The sequence below is a fragment of the Diospyros lotus genome, chromosome 10 (assembly GCF_014633365.1).
Source record: "Diospyros lotus cultivar Yz01 chromosome 10, ASM1463336v1, whole genome shotgun sequence".
Classification (NCBI taxonomy): domain Eukaryota; kingdom Viridiplantae; phylum Streptophyta; class Magnoliopsida; order Ericales; family Ebenaceae; genus Diospyros; species Diospyros lotus.
Genome location: NC_068347.1, coordinates 872,708 through 886,604, shown reverse-complemented (window position 1 = coordinate 886,604; position 13,897 = coordinate 872,708). Strand labels below are relative to the sequence as shown.

At 34.9% G+C, this 13,897-nt stretch overlaps 1 protein-coding gene across 2 annotated transcripts; it reads left to right on the top strand.

Moving 5' to 3' along the window:
- The first annotated feature begins 3,150 nt into the window (after window positions 1–3,150).
- Window positions 3,151–13,071, top strand: LOC127811970 (uncharacterized). 2 transcript variants are annotated; one of them, XM_052352194.1, is made up of 6 exons: window positions 3,151–3,580; window positions 4,729–4,782; window positions 5,832–5,905; window positions 6,412–6,529; window positions 6,646–6,704; window positions 8,682–12,586. In XM_052352194.1, coding segments are annotated over exons 1-6 (459 nt in total). In that variant the 5' UTR covers window positions 3,151–3,427; the 3' UTR covers window positions 8,683–12,586. The 2 variants fall into 2 exon arrangements, with proteins under 2 accessions (XP_052208154.1, XP_052208153.1); XM_052352193.1 differs by lacking the exon at window positions 8,682–12,586 and adding an exon at window positions 12,593–13,071 and having other exon boundaries at window positions 3,154–3,580.
- The last annotated feature ends 826 nt before the right edge of the window (window positions 13,072–13,897 follow it).

Below are 13,897 nucleotides of genomic sequence, written 5' to 3'. Positions count from 1 at the left end.
AAGTGATTTTACGTTATTACAGATTAATATTGTGATAGCATGCTGGCAAATAATTCCCATAAACTCAAATAGGTGGCAGCTACAAATAAATTCACAACTATCCCTCTGAAATAAAATGGTAAATTTTTTTCTCTTGACACCCTTACCAACTACCACATCCTCTTGTACCTTATACGTCGTTCTCGAACATTCATCGTTGGCAAATATAATGTCACAATACATCTTTTGGTTGATTTTTTCTTGAAATTCCCTGAATTTTGATATAGTGTAAACTGATTGGAACTGTTTTTCAAATTCATATGGTGTAATGCATGGAACCATTTGCGAGAATGATCGAAAATCTGCTTGAAACTCCTTCTCAACCTTATTCTTTAGTGTTTGCCCGTATTGTTCAACAAACTGCTTCAATGATGTCTTTGAATGGACAAACCCATAGAAGAATGCATTCATGCTCTCACTGCGTTGGGTTGTTGACATACCTACCCAAAACGATGTTTTCAAGAAACAAGGATCCCAACGGCTTCTATCAATATAAAGTCTGACCAACCAATCATTATCATGCAATTCATTATCTTCAACCATCTTAATCCAACCTTGTTCAAATTCTTCTGGAGTTTGCGAATCAGAGACTAGTTCATGTATAGTCGAAAATATGACACCTTTTTTAACATAGTTGCCAAATTTTTCAGGCAACTTCTTCAATATATGCCACAAACACCATCTATGTTTGGTATTCGACAATACTATTTGGATTGTATTTTGCATAGCCCTGTCTTGATCCGTAATTATTCCATTAGGAACCTGGCCTTGCATGCATTGAAGCCATGTCCTAAATAGCCAAATAAATGTCTCTGTATCCTAATTCGACACTAACCCACATCCAAGCAACGTAGATTGTCCGTGATGATTCACCCCAACAAAATGAGCGAATGGCATGTCATACTTATTGTTGAGGTACGTGGTGTCAAAGGTCATAATATCTCCAAACTCTTTATATGCTTCTCTGCACCTATTATCAGCCCAAAACACATTTCTCAATCAAGACTCTTCATTCAAATTGATACTAAAGAAAAAACCAGGGCAATTTGCTTGCATTTTTGAAAAATAGGATTGTATTTCAGCTGCATCTCCTTCCCCTAGTCGTAACCGTTTAACCTTTTCTACATAGTTTCTACAATCTCTTTCGATGCATGTCAAGTTCTCATATCCACCCGCTTCGACAACTGCCAAGTTATAGCTTTTATGTAACGTAATTCTAGCCATATCATTCACTTCAAGGTGACGTTTTACATGTGCACTCAATTATCGGTTGCATCGAAACAACCGAGATTTGGATGGACTCGTCTTATTATTATGCTCAAGATGGACGGTGTTAATTTGCCATGTTCCAATACCATCAACACTTGCAGTCAACCTAGCTTTACACCCTGTTTGAATGGTTGGTTGTGGCCTCGAAAAAGTACTTTTAGACCTAGTTCTTTGACCTTCCTGACAACATGAAAATGTCACATATTTTACTACCATATCCTTACCCTTCTTCGAATTTCTTTTTCTAACTAGAAAACCTACGTTATATGCATATCTCTTATAAAACTCAAATATTTCATTAGCATCCTTAAATTTCATCCCAACCTCTGGCATAATAACCTCACTATTTTCTACTAAGATTTCATCATCTAACTTCTCCATTAAAATATCATCTTCATCATTTTCCAAACTTCCAGCATCTATTGTCTCATCATGAAGGTTAAAATAACAAAAATTAATCAAGCATTTAAGAAATACGAGGGTGTCATAAATCAAACAGAACATAGAAAATTACCTGAAAAATTAGTCATTTTTCTCTAAAATATTATCCTTGCCAAAAGGAGAGGTGGCGGATGCAGGGGTGGCGGTGGGGATGCAGTGGCTGGTTGGGGCTAGGCGACAGCCGTGAGAGCGAGAGAGAAAGACATAGAGAGAGAGATAGAGAGAGACGGTGGTTGTGTGAGGGGTGGCTGACAGTTGGGGTCAAATGTCGTCGTGAGAGAAAGATGCGGGTGGAGAATGAGATGGGGGTGGATGGGGTCGACAGTGTCTGGAGAGGGACACGGGTGGGGTCGAGGGTGTCGGGAGAGGGGTGGGGTTGACGATGATTGGGAGATAGGGTGGGGTCGATGGTGTTTGGAGAGGAGGTGAGGGCGACAAGAAAGAGAGAGAGAAGTGGACCGACGCTAGCCGTGAGAGAGGGCAACAGAGAAAGAGCGAGAGCAACAGATCAAATATGAGTTTGGGGCAATGGTGATTGGAAGTAAAGAAGAGCAACAAAGATGGAACGAGAGAGAGAAGATGGGCTTGGCCGTGAGAAAGGTTTTTCAAAGAGAGAGTGAGAGCAACAGAGAATATGATTTTGGGCGAGTAGCTAAGGAGAGAGAAGATGGATTTGGACTGGTAAGGCCTCGCAAAAGGAAAAGACGAAAAAAGAAATAAGTTTAATAAATTATTTTAAATACTTTCAGTAGCTGTGGGTGTAGCTGGTGGCATACCTATAGCATTACTCTAGTTCAGTATATTCAAACTTTTACTCACCCCTAAATATTAGTATCATTCCCCAATAATAACAATTAAATAATAATAAATGTCGAGCGACGGACCGAAAGGAGGGCATCCCAAATAATAATAAATGTACATTATTTTTATACAAAATATATTGATTGTATATTATTTTTATTATTTAAAAAATTATGCTAATTAATTAAATAATTTAAAATATGATTTATTTATCAACAATTAAAATAGATTGAATATTGAAAATAAGATATAATAAATACAATTTATATAAAAGCAAAATACATTTATTGTTACTTAACTTTTATATTATCGAATCATATAGATTATATTATATAATTATTATAAAATTCTAATAATATATTTTTTTTCAAAATCGTAAATACCAATAAAATTATGAATTCGAATATACTTTTGTAGAGATTATCTAATCGTTTGTGTTTATCTTAAAAATTAGACTCTGGGTTTCGATTTACAGAGAACTTACATGTACGCCTAACTCGAGTCAAGGTGAATTGTAAATTTTAAAACGGATAAAATGGTTGAGCTAAATACTATTTTTGATGAGGAATGTCTAGAGTTACTCATGTTGTGAAAAAAAAAAAAAAAAGATTTCAACATATTCACCGGACTAGGTTTTTCAACCTAACGCGATTCAATTTGTCTGTGTATTTGAACATCCCCGAGGAGAAATCTGATTTGATTTGTCACTGTAGGGGTGATTTGAGAAAACTGTGTTTCTCGTGAAGTTCTTGTCGTTCCTCTGGTTGGAGACTGACTATTAATTAATTTGATTGAATTTGGAAGCCGATTGATGCTTGCAAAGTATAAGCAGAGCGCTCGTTTTGGTAAGAAAGCTTAGATCTGCAAGTGCGGGAGGATGGAGAAGATGAACGAGGCAATCGAGAAGATGAAGATTTTGGCGGGGATAGAGGTGGAAGATGCTGCTACTTCTAATTACGAAAACGAGGGTTCCAGATCTTTTGCTTTCTTAGACGACTTCGACGCTACCTGCACTTTGTCCGCCAAGCAGGTAGCTCATTCTTCAATTCGCCTGTTTTCTATTATTATTGATTTCTTCAGTTTTTCTCATTGTTTCTGTCCTGTGGCGATTGTTCTCTCGCTTGATGATTCATTAAAACAACCATTGATGAAACTTAGATTGATGCAAATCCGAAAGGCCTGTGGCCTTGCATCGTTCATATTTTTGGAAGATGACCGGAATTTATACCCTTTTTTGATTTAAGATTGTTCTTGAAAGTGGAGATGCTTAAGGAAAATATTCAACTTTGAGATAAAAATGTAGAAAAAGTAGTGGAGTTCCCCAAATTTCTGTGTTTACCAACCATATAGAAGGCGTCACTATAGCAATATTACAGTAGAGAAATGCTCATATATAACCTATGCTAAAGAGAAGAATCACTTAACTGTCCTCCTTAAGTGCTGTCTAGGATAGTTAATAGACAAGTTGTCAGTGATAATGGAACGGAGATTTAGTCGGAAATCAGAGCAAAAAAAATTAAGTTACAGAAGTTCTTGTTACATATATGCTACAAATAAGATGATCGAATATCTTCCTTTCTACTTCTCACACTACAGAGCAACGAGATTGAAAGAGAAAATAAGAATAAAAGCTATCGTGCTTGTGATTTGGATGCAGTGCTGTTTCGAGCACTATACCTTCTATATGATGGAAATCACGTGAAGAATTTAAACTAGAAACTAAACAAAACCACTATGGTTAGGTGAAGAAGTGGAAGATTAGAAAGTGGTAGAAAATATTTGAAAAAATTCATTTTAAAGGGATTAAATGTTCAGTTTTGGTTCAGGGAAAACATTATTTTTTATGTGTATTTATCTGGGTGTTCTCAAAGAACTACTGTCATGCATAAGTTCTTTTGTAAAGTTGCTTCTTGAAGTTATTAAGTGCTAGCTATAGATGAATATTTTTGTCCTAATTTTTATTTTTTATTTGATTGAGCTAAAAATCTCAATTGGTTAAATAATGGCATGGATTTGTGTTGCTGGATGGGCTCTGGCTAGCATTTAGTTAGAGTTGGACTGTGGTGTTTGTCCTGAACAAAAAGTTCCACCCAAAATTGAACTGTTTATGAAGTCTGAAAATTTTCAACCACGATCCTTATTGAATTTTGATTAACTGAGCGTGCTCTCTCTCAACAGAGGCTTCACGGATTTGCCATATGCTTGGTTGCTGGTTTAACTTGCACACTCTTGGTAAGTTAATGCATGTAATACTCAATCACATTCTTGTATTGCAGCTAGAACAAATTTTTGTCTAACAGGTGTTATCATGCCTTACTAGATTGATTGTATTTAATTATCTCTTTGGTACCCCTGGAAACCTCTCTGTATTGAACACTTAAACCCTATTGTATTGTGTTAGTTGTGGATGCAGATTTTGTTCTTTAAATGTCTATCTTTCTTATTTTCAAAGAAATTATGAACAAGGTGAACAAGTGAAGTTATTCTTCTTATTTTCGAAGAAATCATGAACACGGAGAGCCAATGTTAATATGTAAGTAACTGGGCAAGAATGCTAAGCCTCCTTGAAAATATTTTGAGAATGGGGCTTATGGATCTAGAGCATAGGTTACAAGGGGATTTTAAATATCCTTTGTGTAATTTAAAAGAAAGAGAGCAGTCATTCCATGATATGATGAATTTTGCTCAACCTAATGGAGTAGTGGTGATTATATGCAGATATTAATTTATGTGATAATCATGAGTTTCCAGTTTTAATTCACATGTTCATCCTTTAAGTGGTTAAAGATTTCCCTGTAGATATCAGAAGTTAAACCTTTTATTTGCCCCTCATTTAGAAAATACACCTGTCACATGTCTTCAAGAAAAAGGTTTCATGAATGGGTGTGTCCCTTTATGTTTACTGATATAGACCACTTCTAGATCTTTACCATGTTTCTAGGAACAGTTTGCTTGAGAATTCTTGTCAAGGGTTTTGTTATACACAATGTGACTGCATCTGGCCAATAGTTCAACTTAGCAGTGTGTTGCAAAATATACAAGAGATATACTTGGATGATTATGTGCAACAAACAGGGCTGTGGCTATGTATCCTGTACTGGTGTAATCACTACATTTTATTTTTCTGTTTAGGCTATATTCTCAGGTACTGGTATACTTTTGTAGTATTTAAGGATAGAAGGTGTCTCAACTGTCTGTGTTATCTGATGGTTCATAGTTAATTTGAAAATGCCTTTTATGCCTTCTTGGGACTAATCTCACTTTTACTTCATTTATTGCAGTCTATGCTTGTTTTCTTCAATCCAATCAAGTTCGGGATAACTTTTACCTTTGGCAATTTGCTCGCACTAGGGAGGTTTGTGCTTAGATCTGTATGTGTATGCTTCACTATAATGATTATATCATATGCTATTATTGTTGAACACATTTTGGTAAATGCTCACCAGCCCACTTACCATCCTCTTTGACATGCTATTTCGAAATGCTGGTACAGCAATGTGTATCTACAGGAACCCTTTGTTTATTTAAAATGCAGCCTATAGTTTATCAAGTGGAAAAAAAAAAGATAGACAATAAATGTGAGAAGGATACAACCTATATTCATTGTTGTGTTATCTAGAACTTGAATACATCTACCTAGTTTCATTACTTGTAATTAAAGTTCTGTTGTATTTTCTTTTTCCTCTTGTTGGATCTTTCTCATACTGAGTCTGATTAGGTTCTTTATTTTTCTTTTATCCCTTTCCCCTCTCCTTCAATCTGTAACTGAATTACCATGTTTATTTTACTGGCCCTCATAGTTTCTGTTTCTTTGCATCACCTTTTATTTCAGATCCTAAGTTGGAACCTTTTGTATGGCAGCACAGCTTTTCTCATAGGCCCCAAAAGGCAGGTGACAATGATGCTTGACCCAGTTCGTATTTATGCGACTGCTATATACATAGCAAGCATGATAGTTGCGCTCTTTTGTGCCCTTTATGTGAGTCTACAGTGCATTTTGGGTTTTAAATGCCTTCATTGCCTCTTTGACTTACAATTTCAAATTACCTTTCAGTTTCTAAGGTTATACTTTTTCCCATTGATTTCAATAAACAGGTTCGTAACAAGCTATTGACACTATTGGCAATCACATTGGAGTTTGGTGGACTCATTTGGTATGTTTAATTGCTGATTGTCTTTGTTGCATGTCTTGCACTGTTATGGAAATGATTATGAATGAATGACCTTGACTGCCTTCCATGCTATCTCACCAAACTGAGTGCACTTATTTCCTACTCTGTCTGAAATATGCAATCAGAACAGGGGTGATTATAGGTATTGATTGTTGTACCTGGTTCTCATTTTACATTAATGGGCCATCTTAGACCTGGCAAATATCAACTTGTTCTATCTTGCTTAACATGCCAATTTGAAATGCTCAAGTTCATTACATGTTTTAAAGTCATCACTAAAACTGATTTTTTGAATGAAAATGTAACACTATATATCAACAACAATCACAAACCTTAATCCCGCTAGGTGGGGTCGTCTACATGAACTCTTGACCTGCAGTTATCTCTATCCATGACCATGATTAATCCAAGCCTATCTTGAGCACATATAAGAGCTTTGCTATATTTAGGAGTCAAATGATCTCCTAGACGTGTCAAGAATTCGACCTACATGCTAAATGCAGACTCTGAAGTGACTAAAGAGATTGAAATTGCCAAACATTTCAAGCCATTTGTGAGAGCATAGGAAATGTTAGACTGTAAGTTTCCACCACCTCAAAATGTGAAGGCCATTATGATCCTCTTTTGCGTCTTCATTTAAATACCGATTACCTATCTAATTCTAACTTTGAATCTTGACATTTGGTTCAAACTTGCTTTTTGAACCAGGACATATTTGTCAGTCTTGCCCTCTGTGCCAAATCATCATCTTTTCTTTCACTTGAAAATAAAGTATGGGGTTCTCACTTGTTTGCTAGCTTTGAGGTGAACTTTTAAATCTTATGCTCATTGTACAAAGCATAGGTAGCATTCTTTACTCCTCTTCCTGAAATTACACCTTGTTGACCTTTATGCATCTTGGAAAGTGCAAACTTCACATACTACATTTTGTGTTGAGGGTCAAGAAAAACATTACAAAAACATAACAAACCTTAATTCTACTATGTGGGTTCAACTATATGAATTCTAGCCCTTTGGTCATTTATATCTATGACCTTATATTTTGTAAGGCTCTTATAACTAGTATTATATCTAAGTGTCTCCCATCAAATTTTTATTGGTCTTTCTCTATATCTTTTGTGAAAAACTTATTTCATTTCATCCACTTTCCTCAAAGGAGCCTATATTGGTCTTTTTCACATGACTAAATAATTTTAATCATGTCTTATGCATCTTATCTTCATAGGAGCCACTCCAATCATATTACAAATAATCTCATTTCTAATTTTATTTTTTCTTGTATGGATGCACATCCAACTTTGTATCCTTATCTTTGTTATTCCCATATTTTTTACATGTTTGTACTTTATTGCCCAAAATTGGCCTTATAGTTGGCTTATAAAATTTTTCCTTTAAGCTTTAATGGAACTTGTTGAACAAGATAGAAAAGAGAGATGTTGAACAAGATAGAAAAGAGAGAAAACCCTTCTTTTTGGAGTAGAACTCTATGTTAGGTCTAGCCTCCCTCTATTGAAATTTATAGTAAGTTGTACAATAATTAAGGCTAATTATATCTAATCACATGCTTAATTGACTGCTAATTATATGCTAATTGACAGTTAACCTTTGACTACTAATTACATGTTAATTGATAGCTAATCCAATAGTGGCAAATCTCCCTTCCTTGATTTATGGCATCTCTTCTTGATTTTTTTGCCTTGATTCATGACAGAACTCACTATCACATAAAACCCTGGATACACTCTTTCTTCTTATCTATCTTGCCATAATTATATGGGTGACATCCTCATTAACCTCCCCATCTTTATTGGATAATTAACCCAAGGTATTTGAATTGACTTTTTCTTGGTATGACTTGATCGCCTAGTTTTACTATAACATCATCTACACTTATATTGTTACTAAATGTACATTTTATATGTTGTTGCATGGCCACGACAATAAATTTATGTATGAGAGACCGTCTTAAGATGGTAGAAGGATGGCTTGTCTGGACGATGGATGACTCCCCTGAAGGAGGGTGACAACGATGGGTGACTCACTCAAGGGAGTGTGACCAAGGTAGTTAAAATCGGGATTTTAAGTGGGATCGAAAAAGAATTCATAAAATTGGATTGTAAAATTGTAAGATTTTAGAGACAATTAAAAATACCCTTTAATTTTTATAAATATATGTTTATAATAACATAATTTTATAAAAAACAAATTAATATAATTTAATAACCTGATTATTCCTTCTTATAACTCAAAAGATGATACTTCCAAAATATAACTCAAAACTAACATGTTGGTATAGACAATTTAGAGGCAAAATATAGCTAAAATTCTTTAGAGGATGATTCCAATATTCTCCATTAAATTTAAGTTGCAATTTATACTTGAAGCGTAAAATTGTTTGGGGGTCTCTGAAGCGTAAAATCGTAAAATTGTATGCCTAAAATCGGGATTTTATAAGATTTTACCCCAAATAAGATTTTACATGGGATTTGAATCGTTTGGGGGTCTTCGAAGCGTAAAATCGTACGAGTAAAATCGAGATTTTAACAACAATGGCGCTACGTGGCCAGGCGGGGAGCCCCCACGTGCATGGTCGTGACCTGCCACACAAGCTCTGCAACAACCCCACGCACGCCCACACCCGCGTCGCTGTAGCACCACCTGCGCAGCTTGCACCCCCAAGTGACGTCACTCGAGGGTGCCCCGAGCCCGTGCGACATTGTTGTTAAAATCCCGATTTTACGCGTACGATTTTACGATTCGAAGACCCCTAAACGATTCAAATCTCATGTAAAATCCAATTTGGGATGAAATCCTATAAAATCTCGATTTTACATATACAATTTTACGCTTCAGAGATCCCTAAACAATTTTACGATTCAAAGACCTTCATTGATTTAAGTTGCAATTTAGAGGATGCTTCCAACGTCTCAATGTCACATAACATCTGACATTGGAACTTATGCAATGAATTGTTATATTTTGCTTCTAAATTGGAACTTGATTTAACATTGATTGCATAAGTAAATCAAGACAAACAAGTAATTAATTAATGGACCACCCAACCCCAAATCGGGATTTTACTTGATTTAATCAATGTTAAATCAAGAAAAAAATGCAACTTAAATGTAATGGAAGACGTTGAAAGAATCCTCTAAAGAATTTTAAGCTATATTTTACCTCTAAATTGCCTATACCAATCTGCTAGTTTTTGAACTATATTTTGGAAGTATTATCTTTTGAACTATAATAAGGAATAATCAGGTTATTAAAATATACTAATTCATTTTCTACAAAATTATGTTATTATAAACATATATTTACAAAAATTGAAGGGTATTTTTAATTATCTCTAAAATCTTACGATTTTACGATCCGATTTTTTGGACTCTTTTTTTATCCCACTTAAAATCCTGATTTTAACTACCTTGCGTAGCACTGTCTCCTTCCTCTGATTCTTTCGTTTATTTTTGCTGATCCACTCTATCCACTTGTTTTGCAGGGCACATCACTATATATTTGATTTTCACTTGACTTATAACCTTTAGTTTTAAAAGTGTTTCTCCATATCTTGCGCTGAGTATTCACACATTCTTTTGTCTCATCACCAACATAATGCTATTTGTGAATAATGTATGTTTAATGAGTTTAGCCATTATTAGGACAAACAAGTAATAGCTTAATGTAGATCTTTAATATAATTCTACTGTAATTGAAAATGCCTCAATATCTCCTTCACATGTTCTAACACGTGTTTCTCTTCCATGATACATGTCTTTAATTACATGTATATAAGTAATTCATACTTATTTCTTCTCTAAAATCCTCTATAAGATTTCTCTAGGAATTTAAGCTTTTTCTAGTTCTGTAAACGCCATATGTAATTTTATTTTTCTTTTGAGGGTCTCCCCAGGATTTGTCTTTTTTCTGTTTCGTGTGTTTAGTTACTATACTCAAAACAAGATCCTAGTTGTAATATTAATCTCATGGAACAAAGTAGTTGATGTCACAGGTGTGGTCTTGACACTTGCAATAAGTTAATTAAAATGCCAAAAAAAAAGGTTAATAATTTCCTAATGTTGGCCCAATCACGAGTAGTATCTCAAGTTCACTTTTAAAGTAAGGATCAAAGTTCTCAAATCACTCAAAAGCTCTTTCAAACTTTAGTGTTGCATTTAACCTTAAATTAGTTTAATTCCATCTACCTGAAGTCAAATTTCAGGAGTTCTCTAACCATCTTAAGACCCAAAGAAAAGTATTTCCCACACTTAAACCATAACTCACACACACCTGTAAATCAGCTCGCTTCCTTAAAAGAAGAATCGGCAAGATGGGAGGAAAATGAAAAAACCGCTAATGCAGTTTCAAAAATAAAGCTAAAACCGCTAAGGCAGTTTCAGCTTTAAAGATTAGTTTCTTCTTAGCTTCCACTATTGTGGATACTGCTTTTGCTGTTTCACAAACATAGCGGCTCATTCAACAATGAATAAACCGCAAAAAGTGGCTTTGTTTGTTTTTTGTTTTTAGGAAACAACTGCTAAAGTGGTTTTTGCAGGTGTTTGAGTCAGAGTTTTATAGTGGAAAAAACTTTTTTCTGAATTTTATTTTGTAAATTTTTTTTAAAGATAATTTCAGATTTTGAAAAAAAATCTTACATTTCAGTGTTACATGATTTAATCCTTAGCCTCTAAAAATAGCAAGCATCGTGCCAATTTTATTTTTAACATTTTGCATGTTAGAAAAACTGGTAAAAAAATAAACGATGGGTTTGTATTTTAGAATCCTTCCCCCCCCCTCCCCCCCCTAGATCCGCCCCTGGTCATCCCCCAAATCTGTCATGGGATTTGGACCATTGGAGGCTGAAATGACTTCTGGATCTGGGGGCCAGCCCTCCCCCAAATCCATCATTGGATCCGCCCCTGGGGATGACCGGCAGATGTGAATCTATATTATTTGTCATTATACAATTAACTTCAAACTTATTTTTTCTAAAATTATAATATTGTCTACTAAGTGATGGATGTGTTTATATAATTATATTTATTTATGTCTATTCCTCTGAGAATGTTTTACTCTAGAAAAGCTAAAATGCACAATGAAATGGCACCTTGCAAGAAGTGTATGCTTCTTAGCCACACATAATCCGACCAGCCCCAATGGCTACCTACTGAAACTATATATTATCACTGCCCATTCTCACTGCAAAAGCCACCCCATCATGTATGGCCACATACACATGTTACTGAATGTTGCTTACTGAATGCATTGCACAACCAAGCCTTTGTCCCACCCTCTTTCACTATTGCCCTGCAGCCACCCTGCACATTGCCCAAACTGCAGCCCCTGCTGCCACTGCGCCACCCAACCTGCCAGTCTCACCAATGCACTGCCCAACCTGGCCCCCACCATTTAGTTTCGCCGCACATTACCTATGCAAATACACACCTTGTAGATGTTATCCGTCTGAGGAGACCCGTTACATGTTTAAGATCCTTTTGAAAACACAACCAACTCTTGAGCAATGGCCAGTGTATATGCGTGTAGGTACTTAAGACTGATGATGATTGGATCGAATGAGAGGACATAAAAAGGTCATACTAAATATTCTGTTGCACTGTTAGTTTGGATGAAATTTCTCTTGTTCGCCCTTCAGTAATCACTACCAGAATTCTGGAGGCTCTGTGATTTTGGTCTCTTGTTCTCGTTTGTTCTCATTAAGGTGGAAAGGTTCTAGTTGTTTCAGTGGGCTCATGAACAATGTTCTCTGGCTGCTTTGACTGCCTCTCTCTGCTAAGCATCCATCATGTTGTTTTGTATCTCTTCTAAATCATATTAATTCTTATCACCAAATCCTCTTTCGTCGCGATTTGCAGGTATTGTTTGAGCTATATCCCTTTCGCGAGGTCAATGGTTTCCAAGCTCATGACTGCTTGCTTCGACACCGAATTTTGAGCTGCTGCGACTTAGATCGATGCACGCTAAGAAAGAAAAGATTATCAGCGCCGCGGTATTAGTTTCACAGGAATGCTGTAGTAGCAGTACATAGATTCATTAAGCTGTCAAATGCTCAGCCAACTTTAGTTTTGTGCTATGCGAAGAGAACAAAGTGGAAGCGTTTTCCTTTCTCCTTACGGACTGACTGAAACTTCTTGTTTGCCTCATGAAAGGAAAAATAAAACAAAAGTACTCCTATAGTACAGAGTGAAAGGAAAGAAAGAGGGAAAAGAGGAACCCTGTCTCCGCCTCACAAGGCAAAGAATTTGTTACTTATGGGAGATTCTATGGCGGTAAGGGTATCGGTATTTTGTGTAATGTCAAATATATATGATGTATAAATTCTTAATGTGTGTAATATATTTTTTATATTCTATAAAATATTAGTATCTTAAGTATCACATAATTTTTTAGTCTTTTTTTAAGGTTAAAGTTACCCCAATAATTTGTTGGGTTAAGATTGAGAAAAAAAGTAATCTAAGTCTTTTGGTTGATGTACCATCACGAGCGCCCTACTTTTCGGTTCCATAATTTCAGCAAGAGATGTAAATCAGGGAATTTAGTAGATAATTTTTGACCCTTAGTATAATCACAAATGTGACGGCGGTAAGCATTTTTTATTTTTCAGAATTTTTTTTTGATTGCTGAACTATCTCTTGGCCAAGATTTGAACACAGAATTTGGAAGCTTAAAGAGCAATATCCTAGTATATTTTTTCTTTGTCATTTGATCTATGCCCTAGGGACAAAAAAAAAAAAAAAAAAGAAGTAATCTCAATCTTTGATTGATGCCACTTTGAGAATGACTAATGGGTATTAATTCTCAAATGGGTATTGTATTAACGAAAAAATGTAATAATTTATTTTTTTTAATCTTTTTATATGTTATATTTTTTTATTTATGTGTACATGTAGATTTTATATATATTATTATGATATAATATTTGTTATGTCAAGTTAACATGAACATTTTCTCTAAATTGATTTTGATATGTTATATAAAATTACATTAAATTAAGTTAATTTGAATCTAATTACTAAATTTGAGAGGGTTGGATAAAATTATAAATTTATAAAAAAAACTAAATTATTTTCATAATTAATTTTTTTAAATTCAATTATTTGAAACTCATCTTTTAAATATGTTTTGAAATTTGTATTGACTTATATGTATGTATATATAAA

What these genes read in the sequence shown, in the direction of transcription:
- LOC127811970 (XM_052352193.1), top strand. Translation starts at nt 3,428, where the DNA reads ATGGAGAAGATGAACGAGGCAATCGAGAAGATGAAGATTTTGGCGGGG. An exon ending in AATTTGCTCGCACTAGGGAG is followed by an intron (nt 5,906 to 6,411) that starts GTTTGTGCTTAG and finishes TTTGTATGGCAG; the next exon opens with CACAGCTTTTCTCATAGGCC. An exon ending in GAGTTTGGTGGACTCATTTG is followed by an intron (nt 6,705 to 12,592) that starts GTATGTTTAATT and finishes CGCGATTTGCAG; the next exon opens with GTATTGTTTGAGCTATATCC.